The 16,740-nt window shown below is 43.2% G+C and overlaps 1 protein-coding gene across 1 annotated transcript in view; it reads right to left on the bottom strand.

Moving 5' to 3' along the window:
• Nucleotides 1-16,740, bottom strand: part of Fgd6 (FYVE, RhoGEF and PH domain containing 6) — a 112,758-nt gene that overhangs the window by 67,273 nt on the left and 28,745 nt on the right. Inside the window, exon 3 of the mRNA XM_076920024.1 lies at nt 4,260-4,407. Within this exon, the coding sequence (XP_076776139.1) occupies nt 4,260-4,407 (148 nt within the window). The remainder of the gene's footprint in view (nt 1-4,259; nt 4,408-16,740) is intronic.

Raw genomic sequence — 16,740 nt, 5'->3', positions numbered from 1 at the left:
CTCACCCCACAGACTGTGTTCCCTTACGCACTATGAAAGCAAATTACTTAAAACCTTTGTCTAGGCTTTGTAGGCAGGTTAGCAGCTCTCTAGGGAGGAGGCATTCATAGATTCTACTGCCGATGCTGCTCCAGATGAAGAGAACTATGTAAGTTCCTCAGAGTAGCTGAGACTTCCAAGGGAGAGACATTATAGATGCTACTAGTACAAGGTTAAAAAGAAAGAAAGGAAGGAAGGAAGGAAGAAAGAGGGAGGGAGAGAGAGAATGTTACATGTCTGCAATTAACTGAAAAACAGTCCCACTTTAAAAAAAACAAAAATACGGTGAGTGCAATGCCTCTGTGGGTAAAGGTACTTAGCATATACCCCTAAAGATCTGATTTCAATCCCTGAAATCCACACAGGAGAGAAATGACCTACACAAATTGTCCCTGACTTGTATGAATCTGTGATGGTGCATGTGCTCACACACACACACAGACACACACACACACACACACACACACACACACACACACACACGTTTAAAAAGATAAAGACTTAGCAGGGATATGTCATTGTGCCACAAAAGGACATGTGACTATGAAACAGAAGCAGGATTGGAAGGAAAGGCATGCACAGAGACAGAAGGGACCTTAGGAGTCTCCACTGACCACAAAATGAAGGAAGGTGTCAGCCCCGCAGTGACAGAACATGATGTTGGGAAGAACGGTGGAACCAGTCAGAGCTTGTCTTTCTCCCAGTATGGCCCCCAGTGCCATGTGGAGATATCTATGTGGAAGATACCACTTCCAGAGGAACTGGAAGAGGTTCAAGTGAAAAAGAACAGGACAAAACAACACTTTGAATCAGGAAGAGCGAGCAAGGGTCACTCATCAAAGGAAGTAAAGCCTGGTTTTAATTACGGCTCTCACACAATACCGGTTGAATGTTCTTTCTCAAATTCCCCACAGGCTTTGGCTCTTTGCAGTCATTTAAATTCTAGTCAAATATCACTTTCTCAGAGGCTTTCATCCAAAGGAGCTACTGCGGTTTGGTCGCTGCAAACACTGCGGTTCTTCCTGTTGATGGACTTTGATCCCGCTTCCTCACTAGGATGTGAGCACCCCAAAATCGTGGGCCGTGATCACTGCTGATCTCTCACAAACCTGGATGCTAGCTAGGATGTGAAGGGTACCCTCTACATACCTATAGAAGCAACATGTCCAGGAAGCAACACAGAAAGTGAACTTGCAAACTAGAGTGTGAGGCAGGTGAGTAAGGTTCCACGACAGTCCAATAAACCCCCAGACAGCTGTGTGTCTGTGACAGCCTGTGATAGTCACCCAGCTGTCGGGAGCTTTACAGATCCACCTGCCTAAATAAGTTTTATTGATTAGTTCCAACAACTTGGTCTGATAGTTGATCCTGGTGTGTGTGTGTGTGTGTGTGTGTGTGTGTGTGTGTGTTATCATGTCTGGGGTGTCTGATTTTAAGACAGTGTCTTACTCAATAGCCCATGCTAATCTGGATAGCCTTGAACTCATGCTAATCCTCCTGCCTCAGCCTCCCAACTAGAATCACAAATGTGTGCTCATGCTAATCCTCCTGCCTCAGCCTCCCAACTAGAATCACAAATGTGTGCTCATGCTAATCCTCCTGCCTCAGCCTCTCAACTAGAATCACAAATGTATGCTGTCACATCCAGTTTAGAAATTCTCATCAGCAAAAACCAAATCATCATTGGGCTTAAACCCCATACTGGAAAATATTCTAAATTTTTCGCATATCAAATCATTTATAAGTAATATTTTGTTTTAATTTGGCATTCTTTAAGTCAAAAGATTAAGTAATTTGCTTCATGTAACCCAAATCATAGCTGGTAACCAATTTTTTTATATTTATTTATTAATTATTTTATGTGTTTTGCCTGCATGTATATATGTATACCACATGTGAAGGTCAGAAGAGGGTGTCAGATTCCTTGGAACTGGAGTTACAGACAGTTGAGAACCACTATGAGGGTTCTGACTCTCTAAGAGCCACAAGCGCTCCTAACCCCTGAGCCAGCTCTCCAGCCCTGGACTCAATTTTAGATAACCGCAGTGTGCCACTCATTTAAAGGTGGAAGCAAATTTAAACCCTTAACAAAATGTTAAGATAGAACCATAATGGATTATGACAAGGAATCAGGTGACCAGCATTTTCTCCTTGGCTTGCTACACTGTAAGGATCCTTTAAAATTCTGTTCGGTAACACTCCAATATATCCTGGATATATTGTGGATATATCCTGTGGATACTGTGGCTATGCCCAATTTCTCCCTTCCATAGTATCTTTACTCAAAAGATATGATTTCAAATGCAACATACAGATGTTTATAATAAACTAAAAATGGCACAATGAACTTCCCTATCACACATTCTAAACCTTTATAAACATATGAACAATTGTCTGTCTCCCAAACACACACACACCCCACAACACGAATGCATACACACATAACACACACACATGAATGTATACACACATAACACACACACACACATACACACTGGATTACTTTAAGAAAATGATCATTATATTAGTAACAGTGAGACAGTTAATATATTCATTGTCAACTTGACAGGATTTAGAGTAACACAGGGGACAAACTTCAGGGAACACCCATGAAGGATTATCCCTGTGCTGGCTAAGTCAACTTGATACACGACAGAGTCATCTGAGAGGTGGAAACCTCACTTGAGAAAATGTCTTCACAAGACTGGGCTACAGGCCATTTTCTTAATTAGTGACTAACCTTTGCAGGTAGTAGTCTGGGCTGGTAGTCCTGGGTGCTATAAGAAAGTAGACTGAGCAAACCATGAGGAGCAAGCCATGGCCTCTCCATCAGCAGCCCCTGCATCCATGTCTGAGTTCCTGCCTTGGCCTCCATCAGTGAGCTGTGATTCAGGATGTGTAACCCAAATAACCCCTTTCCTCTCCAAGTTGCTTTTGGTCATGGCACTTAATAACAGCAGTAACAACCCTATGACAATCCCCATTAGTTTACATGAGAAAACCCACCTTCACTGTAGGTGGGTGGCACCATTCTGTGGGCTGCAGTCCTGGCCTGAATACAAAGGAAAGCGAGCTGGAAGCTAGGACTAGGCATGCCGGGCCCTAAGCTCCCACTGGCATGACTGGTAGGCCCTGAACTGTGAGCCGAAACACACCCTTCTTCCCTTACATCTGTTTCTTGTCAGGTATTTTGCCACAGTGATGTGGGGATTAACCAGCACTAGCAGCAATCTTTATTCTGTCCTGACAAAGACATGATCAAGTGCCAGCAAGAGAGCTCAGTGGGCAAAGACACGCACTGCCAAGTCTGACAACCTGAGTTTGAACCTGGAAGCCACACGGCAGTAGAGACCTGACTCCTGCAATGTGTATCCTGACACTTGGACCGTGGCACAAAAGCATGCTGACTGCAGCATGCTTCCCCCATCCACCCACACACAGTAGGTGTATTTGAAAAGTTCCCTTTTAAAGATGTCCTCAAGCCTCAGTGCATATAATTTCCTTCTTTCAAGAAACTTAACAACTCCCCTGGGTGTGGTTCTCATACCTATAATCTCAAGACTCAGAGAAGGCTGAGGCAGGAGGATTACTATGATTCAGTGGCAGACAGGGTTACAGTGACATATTTCTCTCTCTCTCTCTCTCTCTCTCTCTCTCTCTCTCTCTCTCTCACACACACACACACACACACACACACACACACATGCTAGAGAGTTGGCTCTGTTTAAGAGCACTGGCTGATCTTCCAAAGAACCCAGGTTCAATTCTCAGTACCCACATGGCAGCTTAGAGCTGTCTATAACTCAAACTCCAGGAGATTTGAAATAGACATGCAGAATCCGTGCACATAAAACAAGATAAAACAATCAAACACCCACAACAAAGAAGGTAAGAATGAGTAGTAGGACAAGAACAAGCCCTAAGAGAGATTTGTTATTAATCTATACATATGCCAATACCCACATATATAAATACATATATAAAAAGCCAGTGAACATTAGTAAAATAACTTATCAAAAGCCACCAAATAATCCTTAGGTGAAACATAATTGGATACATAACATTTTAGGTGCAGGAACAAACTTAAACTGGAAAAGCTTTTGCAGACTAACTCTATACAGCTGCTGTTGTGATTTTCCTTCCAGGGTGACAGACAGCATTCCCATGCATCAGCAGGACAAGACAAACAACAGCAGAAATAATTAATTACCAAAATATACCTGTTTACCCTCCAGTGGGTCTGGCTCGCCTTTACTGGACTCAGAGCTGATGTCATCTTCGTCAGAACTATTGATGACTTCCTCATCAGAAGGCAGGTCCCTGAGTCCAAGATGGAGATCATCCTGCCCCTCCTGGGATGTTCCAGAACTGCATCAAGAGAAGTGCCCATTAATAAAAGCAAGTGCTGGCTAAACCAAACCAGAACCAAGTACCTTATTGTAGCGGGATATTCCCGCCTCCTACATTTGCAATAAAGCTTGGTGATTGGGCAGTATGAAAGATTGGCAGAGTGAGGAATTGGGAGGAGAGGAGAGGGAGGGAGGAAAAAAGAGAGAGGGAGCAGCCATGGAGAACCATGGATCAGTCAAAAGCTGTCCCGGGTAGCAACTTCTATCAAAAGGTTAGATATTGGGTAACAACTCTAATTGTGTGAGCATCTTGTTAATTGAGCATTTCCAAATATATAAATCCTTTAGATAATCATTAAGCTTTAAGAGTCTTCTTTCTACCAGGTACCAAGAGGATGGTGGGTATTATCAGGGGCTCAGCCAAGCTTTGCAGGGAGTAGCATGGTGGGTTGGCAGAGCCAGCCACCACGCTGGCATCTCGTGGGTACCAGGGTTTTCTAGATAGCTGGAGCCATGGTCCAGAGCCAGAGCAGCGGGAACATGGGAACATGGCGGCTGCCCGGGAACCAGCCGTACCAAGCGCCAGATTCTAAATCTCTCCCTTTTCACCTTATCCTAGTCACTTGAGAGACTGTACCTAAGAGATTTGGAGGAATTGGAAAAAGCCAGGTAAACCTAACACTACTTCTTTCTGACTTGGCTGTTATAAACTCAAATTCATTCTGTTTACAATTTCACTTCAGTACAAATTCAACATCAGACTGATGACAGGAAGGTGTCTGGAGAGCAAGTCTCCCAGCAGCCTCCAGTCTACATTTCCACCATCCTACCTTTTGAAGGCTGAGTCTGTACTGATTCCGGGTACAAACCAGGAGGACTTACAGGGAGTATACTAGAAGACTTGGGCCTCAGTATTTAAAAGCAACAACAACAGAGTGTCAAATCTGAAACCTCAGGAGCCCCTGCTTAGGTAAGCAGCAGTCAACAGTGTAGGCGAGACGAAGAGCAAGTGCCCACCACCCCAGCTATCCCTGACATGTTCCTGCAGCTCAAGATGTAAGCAGGACAGTAGACTCAGGGTCTCGGGCTCCAGCCTCCTACAGAAACTAACAGGACAGAGTCCAGCAACCTAATTAGGGCATTTGAACCTGCCCTCCAGGTGACTGTGACTCAGCCTGAAGCTGGGAAAGCACTTCCAGGACACTGACCTGCTCTTCCCTGTCAGCCTGAGCTCACCACGGTTTGTTAGTATGCGCAGAGACAACTCTCATGGAGCTAACGAACAGCCACTGTTTCAATCCAATCTGTCAGGGGAATTCCACAGTAAAGTTCCCCAGGCGGATGATGGAAACCAGCCGAGCAAAGGATATACACACTCAGAAACAAGATGCATTTACAAACCGCCTATCCGAGACCAGGTGGGTGTGACCCCAGCATCTGGGGCTTTAAGTAAATGGATGGCTGTGAGTTCGGGCTACAGTGTGAAGCTGTCTCAGCAGATAACAGAACTGCTTTTCTGATGTTACTCACAGCATCTACAGAATAGTAGAAGACCCAAAGCAAACTGTCAGGAAAAACACCCTGGCAGAACGGACACATCTGCAGCCCACTCCTGTGGTGGCTCTTTTTCAGGCCACTGGCAGGTCACTCAGCTGCCAGAGCTCCAGATTATAACAGTTTCTAATGTGAATCTTAAAAGCTAAGGATAAACTTTCTGTCAGATCCTTATTACACTGTAGAATCACAGGCTTGCTTCAGAAGCCATTCCTGCAGTTCAACAGCTGCACAACAAAGGAGCTGGATCTAGGCAAAATGCCCAAAGGAACACCTCCTACCACCAAAGACTTGGCTTCCTGTTACTCAGTGACTAGGGCCTCTTATCACTCAGCTGGGTGGATGCACACCTTTATCATAGGTGGCCTGGACAGGCAGGAGACTCACATCCTGGGGTGGGAGGGAGGCAGGGATTTTCCAGTCAGATCACTGACAGAATTAGCCGTCCCTGGGACCAGGGACCAGAGCCAACTCGGCTGGGTTGTTAGTTTTTCATTTGCATTGGCAAGAATAAATAAAATAAACAAGCTGTTGAACAAAGGGCTCATCCATGTAGACAGAAGGAAACGTACCTTTACCTCGGGGGAGGCGAGTGTTAGCTGTGCTGGGAACCAAGGAAGGGTCTCTCACTGAGCTGACCCTGTCTACTTTCGCCTTAGTTCTTTACCTCTTTTGGTTGTCTCCAGAGCCTTGCTGCCTCACTCAGCACATGTTAAATATCTGAGCAGTTACCAGCATTACCTGGAAAATTAAGATCCAGTAGCACAAGAAGTCCTGTCCTAGTGAGGCTTTTCCCATTAGCCTCTCTGGACTTTTGTGGACACAGGGATGTCAGGTGATACGTGGTAGAGAAGCAGGGTATTGATTTTGGTTAGAGCTGAAAGTGGTCCGCAGTCAAACATTTCAAAGGGCTTTATTAAGAAGACAGCTACTTCTTGTCATCTCTTATGGAATTCAAGGGAAAAGGAGAGGGCACTCACCTGGAATCCTAGCAGTCAGGAGGCCGAGACATGGGAATCATGAGTTTAAGGCCAAGCTGGACTCTAAAATCAAAGCAGGAAACAACAGCCAACCAAGCTCCAGAAACGAAGGAAAATGCAAAGGTCACTATTTAAGAGCAGGGGAAAGAAGCTTTAAACATGGGCAGGGTTGAGTATATGGCCGAGTGGCAGAGTGTTTTTCTAGCATGAACAAGATCCTGGGTCATTCCCAACACCACAGCAAGTGACACCAGAACTTCAGGGATCCAAACTTCCTGCCATAAAACAGTGGACACCGGACTTCCAAAGATTGTTACTAAGCCCTTCCCAGGCAGGTTCCCTCTATCCCCTCATCACAAATCGGCCTGTCTGTCTCTTCTGGACCCTAAAGCAGCTCATACCAACAGCAACGTAATCCCTAGCTTCCCTCATTAACGTGTACACACAAGACAACTGTGTCTTCAGCTGAATCTCAGTGTGCTGCCTAACATGGACTATCTCGTGTAACTGGCTGTTCTGGAACTTTCTATGTAGAACCACATGCTGGGATTGAAGGTGTGTGTCACCACCCAGCTCCTCTTCACCACTTTTAATGGTAAAAGGATGAAGTTGGCTACATAGGATTGAGAAGAAGAATGGATGTATGAGGGAAGAAAAAAACAAAGCAAAACAAAAAACTAATGGAAGACTTGAAGGATCCGAGTGAGTGAGATCAGTCAAACAGAGCAGCATCCATGACCTACACTAAGTAATTGAACTGTTTACTCACAAAATGAACTGTATGTCACTTTCAAGTCACCCTAGATAAATCTAGACTCCTGATAACACGATCAGAGGTCCTTACCGATGCCAGTCCTGCAGTAAGGGACTGGTCTATGCTTAGTATTTTCATGGAAGTTAACACCTAACACTGTCTGTTTTGCGGGCTAATGGAACAGGATGGTGTTTCCTCCACATCTTCCTGCCCAGTTAGTCCCTAGGTAATGGTAGAAAGAAGGGTAAAGCGAGCTTCAACGGCAGCCAGAACACACACTGCTTCCCTGAGCCATCCTTTCCAAGTCAGATTTGCTTCTGGAAGGAGACAGATTTCTAGGAGATCAAGAGAAAACAAAGCCAGAAATCAACTCCTATTGATAGGCATGGTCCTTCAATTCCAAGTGCCAAGGTCTCCGTAATCACTTTACAGAGTCAGGTTAGAAAGTTAAATTTTCCCATGCTGGATTCTCTGTGGACAGAGTATCCTCCACGGGAAAATACGTCAAATGTCACATAAAAACTTTACAGCAACAGTTCTCCTTAGAAAACATTTCATTGACTACCTACAGGATTTATAAACATAAAACCTGCAGAGTTGAACCAGAGCTCACCACAGAAACACCCTTATTCACTGGCACTGACTAAACACCTCAGCAAGGGAAGGAAGACAGCAGGGTGAACAGCCAGAGAGACAGTGTGTGCAGCCTACTACCTAACGCCTCTCAAATCTGAGCAAAGACACCCAGGATAATGCCTGATGCTTCTGAAGTTTCTGTCTCACTATCAACACAAAGCATGTAATTCTCAACTCCAGCCTTGGCATCTTCCACCCTCTGCCCTGGCTCAGTCTGAAGAGAACCTATGAGCATCCTCAGGGTGCGGTTAAGGGATTCCGAGCTGTGACTGTAGGATTGTGTGCTCCAAGCAAGATTGAGGGACTTGAAGCATGAGCACTATAAAGGAACCAGTAATTTAATGATCAATCCATTATTACGTAAAGCTGGGAAACAGTAACTTAATGATCAATCCATTATTATGTAAAGTTAACAGCTTCATAATTTCACCAGAAAGTGGATACTTCAATTCTCATTTAAGACTCTGGTTCCAGTGTCACAGGAAAACCATGAACCAAATCAATAGCAACACAGATCTGAAAACCTTTTCTCAAATAATTTGTTTGGTTTTGTTTATTTTGGTTTTCTTCAAGGTACAGGAGATGGAACCAGGGGATTCCTGCACACTAAGTAAGCCAAGGCTTTACTGCTGAGCTACAAATAGTGGCCCCAAGCCGTTCTTACTTAAGTCCGCTTTGAGGTCTTGCAGTACACCTGAAATTTCCCCTAAAACAAGCAGGGTGGTTTTGATTGTTTTATAAAAAAAACCTGCCATAGCTAACAAAATAGGCATGCTGGTCATTTCACCTGCCAGTAGACCTCTTAGGAGTCATATATGCCTTTCATGTTTTTAGGTTTTCCACACACAGGACAGCATGTGCAGAGTCTAGGGGGCAACAGAAAAAGAGCTAAGAGAGTCAGAGTTACCTGACCTGCCCAAGCACTGCAGTCAACAATGTGACTCTACGGGGAGGTAATGGAGTCCTCTGAAGGTCTCCCCACAGCCATGTTAGCCTTCCCTTGCTCCTTCCCCCTCCCCTCTTTTCTGTTCTCCCTTTGAGACAGGGCCTTACTTTGTAGTCTCAGGCTGGCCTTAACTTTTGATCATCCTGTCTGAACTCCACACTGCAAAATTTTAATTTTAGAAAGTAATGATTTCATGGGGTTATATGGTGATAAACACCTATAACCCCAACTGTTGGGAAGCTGTGGCTGAAGAATTGTTGGGTTCCAGGACAACAGGGAAGGTCTAAAAAGACATATCAGGAAAACAAATAAATGAAAATACAAAGTTTCACTATCATGTCAGCTAAAATAACAAAAAAAAAAAAAAAACCAAGAAAAACCTGTAGCATGTAAACAGTGCATTAACCTTTTTCAGTTAGAAATTGTTTAATACAGAATAATTATTCTTAAAAACTTAAATGAGTGGGATACTAGGAGTCTGTTAACCAAAATAAGAAAAAACAAATGAAATATACAAATATATCATGCATATAGAATATATATGATAGCGTTTTGGTCATGAATGTTAGAGGTGCTAGCAATCAAGCCTTTGAAACTATCAAGCTGGGCCAGCGAGATGGCTCAGTGAGTAAAGGTGACTGCCACCAAGCCTAAGGACTTGAGTTCAATACTCGGAATGTACATGATGGAAGACAAGAATGGACTCAAGCTGTCTTCTGACCTCTATGCAAGTCAAAGGGGAACAAGTGCTCCATCCTACCGATAACTTTTTAAATATTAATTAAGAAGAAGTAGCAAGCCCAGCTCTGTGCTTGAGAAGACACCTTGCTGCCCTGAAGTATGAGCTAGAGATGATTTTAAATGGGCTCTAAGAGACTGTGAAGAAAAGGAAAGAAAACGGGCTTCGGTGGTAGACTTGGTCAGCATATGCTCTCAGTGTCCAGCCCTTACAAACAGCATCGCTGGCCCTTCCCAGGGCTGCATTGATTACGACGATTCTTCAAACTTGGCCATACCGAGTAAAAACTAAAACAATCTCTGAATCTGACCCTTGAAGCTGACACCTTAAAGACAGTCTTCACGGGTCAACTCTGAAAATGGCTTAAGAAAAAAAAAAAAAGAATTAAAAATACCAAGTATGAGAGTCACTACATGGACACCTATAGCGCTTTATGGAATCAGTTAACAAGTCATTAAGGCTGAACTAAAAGGGAACTGTTCTTTTTTAAAAGGAGTTTCCAGCAATGGTCACGAAAGGAGATTAAAGCGGGGAGGCTCTTATGATCAATGGTTAAGCACCTACTCGGAAATAAGTTAGATCTGTGCACAGTATTGCTTGTCCTCTGGCCAATACTGGTGGGTTACAAGATCAGCACACAGTGCTTCTATCTATGTAGAAGAAAAATGAATACACAAAAAACATTTCAAAAATGTACCTTTGAGAATTGAGGATTGCAGCTCAGTTTTACAGTCCATGCCTAGCATGTGTGAGGCCCTGGATTTAATCCTCAGTAACACACACACACACACACACACACACACACACACACACACACACGTACTTTTAAAACATATGTAAGAACATTTGTGTACATGTACAGATATGCTGACATATGTCCACAGGCTATCCCTGGAGAGACTCAGGATACACTGACGACTGAAGTTATGTAGAAAGCATTATTGGTGCATTCTGTTTTTCAGTAATAACAGGGACTGAACTCAGAGCTACAAGCATGATAGGAAAACATTCTGCTATTCAGCTATATTCTCTACTCATTTTGCTACATTAAAAAAAAGGGCTGCTAACCTCATTCATTATTACTTCATCAGAGACAATACCATAAACAGTTGTAGCAGTATATACCTGTAACTCACGTAGAAGACAGAGGCAGGAGGATAGTGAGTTCAAGGTCTGCCTAGGTTATAGAGGTCTAGCTTGACCTACATAGTAAGACTTTGTCTCAAAACCAAAAGAAACAAAGACCTCAACAAGTCAAATGGATGGTAGTCAAAGCATGGATGCATGGATGTGAGTGTTCCTACAGTTCATTTCCTATCCAACCCCCAGGCTTAGAAGTCTGCATATTTTCTGTATAGTAACCTTTAAAAACAATTTTTTTAAAAACCCTATGGTTGCACAACCTACAGTCCCGGCACCTGGGAGGGGAAGGTAGGAAGATTAGGAGTTCAAGAGCATCCTTATACATGGGGGTTCGGAAGTCAGCCTGTACTCAGAGATCCTCTCTCAACACACACACACACACACACACACACACACACACACACACACACATACACACACACAGCATAGCACAGAAATCTCTTACCTCTCAGAATACAAGAATACACAGACTGTGTCTTTAGTCTGTAGGGGGCCCGTCTGGCATAAGTCCTTCAGTAATGGATAAGCCACACACACTAGGCAAGCACTGTACAACTAAGCTATATCATCAACTCCCAAGAACAACGACTAGCCAGTTGATGGCTTCAGAAAACAAAACAAAATACCAGAGGTCAGTAGCGGGGGCCAAAGAGTAACCATTAAACTGGTGGCCTATGCCAAGTTGAACAGACTATGTGGGATGTGTCCCATGGCGCTCCATCTAGCTCACTGGGGAGCTCCCTGGCCTGTAAGTAAGATCAGTTCTGGTTCTGGCTCACCCAGTAGACAGTAAAGGAACTCCAGCTGAGTGCAGTCCAGTATCTTGCTCCCCACCCCCAGCCTAGCTGGGAGGCAGCCAGATCAGGTCTGTGCTGTTTCTAGCCTAGAAGTGAAAAGAATTCTATAAAAGTCTACACCAAAACAAGTACTGAGCTAAAATAGTGACCTCATATCAGCAACTTCACTGTTTTTCAGTTTGGAAGGCTTGGAGGAATGATTCCTTAAAATAAACTTCCTGCAGTGCAGACTGCAACCTTTCTGTTAAAGCAACAGAAAACCATTCTACTGATCATAAAGCTTCCACCAGTAAAATACAGCCGGTGTCTAACCTAGTTTATTAGAGTACCAAAAACTGGTTTCTTTTTCTCTTTATTAAAGATCCATTTATATGGGTGCTTTTGTCTGCGCATACATATTCATAGGACTAAGGTTACAGATGATTGTAAGCTGCTTTGTGGGTGCTGGGAATTGAACTCAGGACCTCTGGAAGAGCAGTCAGTGCTCTTAACTACTGAGCCATCTCTCTAGCCCATGTTATGTTTCTGTTATTGAAAACTGAAAAGTTTTTAGGTATTGTGGACCCAGTAACATTTTTCCTTTACTTCCTCAAAGCAGAATATGTATTTATTTAGTGCCAGTCCAAATAAGGGCCACTAGCAACAATGAGAGATGACACAGAAGATCACTGCCTATTTGTAAACCCATGTACATATATTTACACATATACATAAACTTTACTGGTATATCAGACAGGACTTAAAATAAGGCAACTATACACTTCATTTCTACAAAAAACAATTTGAGAGCCTATTATGTATCTATTATTCATTATTCTAGAGGCTAAAGATAATCCATTAGGATTAGTTAAAGTATTCAAACTATCAATTATATTATTCTTTCTCCCCCCCCCCCCACTTAGTGCAACCTTCCAAAACAGATAAAGAAAAAGGATTTAGGATACATATAGTGAAGGGACCATTATCTTAAAAAAGTAAGGACTCAGGATGCAACTTAGAGGTGGCTTGGAAATGACATAGAGAGTGACCTGAACAAAGAGGAGATGGGGGAAGAATGGGGTGGGCACTTCTGCTGCTAACAGTAGCTGTCTGGCAGGGAGCCAAGGCAGAACAGACAACCATTTACCCACAGCACCCAAGAGCACTGGGAATCCAGACCTTGCTCTCCCTGAAGCTTCCAGTGTTCAGGAAGGAGCCAGCAGGGGGGCCAGCAAAGAGGTGAGACTGATCCAAAATGAAAGCTCACCCTGTGGACAGCTCCTCTCGGGATGACTACTTGTCCTGTGTCACTTGTGTGTGCCATGCTGCTTCTTTGAATGTCATGTCATCATAATCCTAATTCATCCCAGTGGCCACTGTGGAGGTGGTGAGACTTTTGGAAAATGTGACTGTGTGCCATACTTGGTTGTGACTTGGTACAAACCACTGCACTAGCATAAGGACAAAAAGGAAGAGCCAATTTTTCCCTTGATATCTGGGACAAGTGAGGTGGGCCTGAGTGGCTAACCCCAAATTCTCCTCAGATCTTTGCTTTACTGGAGAATGTCCGCAGACAAAGCCAAACAACCACATTATCCATCTGTTTAGGGAATCACTAGAATAAACCAATCATAATAAACTTCCTGTAGGAACCAAGGGGTTAGTCCACCTTCTTGAGATACAGTGCCCGGCTTCCATAGTCCCTGGGGATTCATTTTATTCCCATGTAGTGTCACAAGGTATCTGGTATCCTCTCTCTCCAGCTGTAAATGCATGTTGACCTTCAGTGGGTGCAGAACTCTGTGTGTTCAGCCAAAGCCATGATCCTAGAATAAGAATCCCTCACTCACTACCAAGGTAGAGAGGAATCAACTAAAATGACCAGCAGAGGGACTGACATCCTCCAGGACCCTCAGGTGCACAAGCAGGTGCACTGGGCTTTTCTAAAAGAACCACATTGAGGGGTATCTAATGTTGGCTTTGCATATGCTTAACTATATTTTGTAAAGATACCTAAACAGGTGCGCGATAAATTCAAGCAGTATTCAAGCTGAAGGCATTGAGGTAATGTCACAGTAATGTGGCATGTTCCATGTTACAGCATGTTAAATGTTACATGACACACAGACTATAATAAAGCATGAGGGAAGTATAAGCAAGTAGTAGTTAAACCCAAAGGATGTCTGCTTTCACTCCCAGATTTTGAACAGCTCTGTTAAGTGTCTCAGTTCCTAACAGAAACTACAACCGTACCTAGGACTTCCCTGTAGGGAAAAGGAAAGCAAGCGGCTTGGGAGTCTGTAAGGAGGCGATGTCAAACAGGGTTAAATTATTACTCATGATTACATTTAGTTCACTTCCTTATTCACGGACACCTATGAACAATTCCAGCATCATTTTCCTTCCATAGGTATGAAACAGAAAAGATCTCTCTTATATGTCTACAAGTCTACAACAGCTATGAATCAATAGCACCAGAAACTCAAATAGAGCATTCTTTCTCACAGTACCCTGAAGACACAGGCCTATTTTCTCCAAACCAGAGGATCTAATGGGAGTCAGGCAGGTGTTTGCCTCCATTCCCTCACCTTTGTTCAGTACTGAGGAAGGAAGCTAGGGCTTCACCCACATGGCATACGTGCCCCACCACTAATACACTGCCAGCCTTTCCTCAACTACTCTTTGTTAAAGAACAGAGTCCTGCGCTGTAGCCTGGGATTCTCTAACTCATGGTCCTCTTGCTTCACACTCCTTAAAGCAGGGATTATAGCTAGGTGTAATACTCTGGACTTTCTCCAATCCCTCAATCCCACATATCAGGGTACCTCCCACTAGCTGTACTGTTGACTAATTCTGTTTATTTTTAGACTCTTGGAGAACTGCCCCCTCAAAAAAGCTCAACAGTTAAAGCAAACTCTGATGACATCTAAAACTAGAGTCAGGAAAAATATAAAGGAAGTAAAAATAACCATCTATATAAGAAGGGGGATATTCAGGTTCACTCTGAATAGGACCCCAAGCGTTTCTTTATAATATCAAACATGTCTAAGAGCACAGGAGAGGCTGTCCTCCACAGGGAAGGCACACACTGTCTTAGTCCAAAACGGACTTGTGTTTGAAGCAAGGCTCCCCCTCCCACTTGCCTATATGTAACTGGTTAGCTACTTGAGCTTTTTAATTAAATGTTCCATAACATGGAAAGAATACCACCTGCTATTAAAGTTAAATGAAATAATGCTAGCATGTCTGTCATATCCAGTAGACAGGAAATAAATACAATTTAAGCTAATCTTCAGGGTCTCGGCGGGTAAGTGTAGGTCTCGCCCCTCATCAAAGAAAACTTCTTTTTACAGCATATGGAGACCATTACAGAAAGCCACAAGCAATAACCATGCAGAGTTGTAGAGCCTGGTCCCAGGCAACACATCTACGACCTAACTCCTATACCTAAGGCCCAGGGGTCATGGAGGAAGAGGGAGTGGAAGGACTGTAAGAGCCAGAGGAACAGGCAGTTGGCTGTAGGATTGTGACTCCTAGCAAAGTCAGGAGCTATAAACATGAAGACTCACCACGTGACTTCTAAACCATGAGCTGATAATGACAGCGGAGGACAGTGGCTCATGAAACCTCAGCCCTCCACCAAGAAGTGCAGGCAGCTAAGGACTGCTGAGAGCAAAGCAGTCTTCCCCAGGAAAAGAATACATCAACTGGTTACACAATACCAAAGATCAGCTCTGAAAACATACAGTGACAATATAAAGACTGACCATGTTGTATTTATGTATTTAGGGATCTAGGGGTGTGTGTGCGTGTGTGTGTGTGTGTGTGTGTGTGTGTGTGTGTGTGTGCGCGCGCGCGCGTGTGTGTGCTTGTGTGTGCAATAGTTAATGAAAAAAGAGAGGTCATAAATGTGAGAGAGACCAAGGGGAGGCATATGTAAAGGTTTGAGGAAAGAAATGCAGCAACAGAAAACAAAGCAACAATAGCAACAACAAAGGAGGGGCTGGAGATACACAATAGGTTAAGAACACTTGTTGCTCTTGCAGAGGACCTGGGTTCAATTCCTAGCACATACAACTGTCCATACTCCAGTTCTAGGGGATTCAATGCCTCTTCTGACTTCCTCAGGATCCAGTCAGCACACAGACCACAGACATACAAGCAAGCAAAACACTCAACAACACAAAATAAAATAACTCTAAGAAAAATGTTTTTTAAAAAAGTATTTTTTAAAAACACAAAGCAAAATTAAAAACAAAAACAAAAACAAAAACAAAAACAGTTACCAGAAGAGAAAGACATTAAGGTTTATTAGGTAAATAAAATGGTCATATCTGTTCTTGTTCACCCCTAGTGAGTCCAGAATTTGATATAAACCTGATCTATGTATTGCATGAATGAATTAGACTTAATCCTAGCATCTGAGTCTGGACGTGGTATAGTAGCGTTAGGTGTATCCACCCACCACTTATTTTTATAATGCCTATAACATTAAGAATTTTTGTTTTCTTTTGTGATGCAGAGTCTTAATAGCTCAGGATAAGCTCAAACTGACAGCCTCACTTCTGTCCCCTGGCATTATGATGCACTGCCATGTTTCTAAGTTGCTAAGTATTCTTTCAAAGGGTGGGGAAAACAAGAACTATTTGACATGTGAAAACACTATACAACATCAGCCTTTTAATTTTGAAGTACAGTCTCCGAGGCTTTTACCACTTTAATGAAGTACGAAACCTGTATTTGGAAATGAAGTAAGAGCACTTCGCTTCCTATTGCAAAATGAAGTTTATGTTATCAAAGGAATGTGCCTACAAATCAAAGTTT

The sequence above is a fragment of the Arvicanthis niloticus genome, chromosome 22 (genome assembly GCF_011762505.2).
Source record: "Arvicanthis niloticus isolate mArvNil1 chromosome 22, mArvNil1.pat.X, whole genome shotgun sequence".
NCBI classification, from domain to species: domain Eukaryota; kingdom Metazoa; phylum Chordata; class Mammalia; order Rodentia; family Muridae; genus Arvicanthis; species Arvicanthis niloticus.
This window is presented reverse-complemented; position numbering and strand designations above follow the sequence as displayed.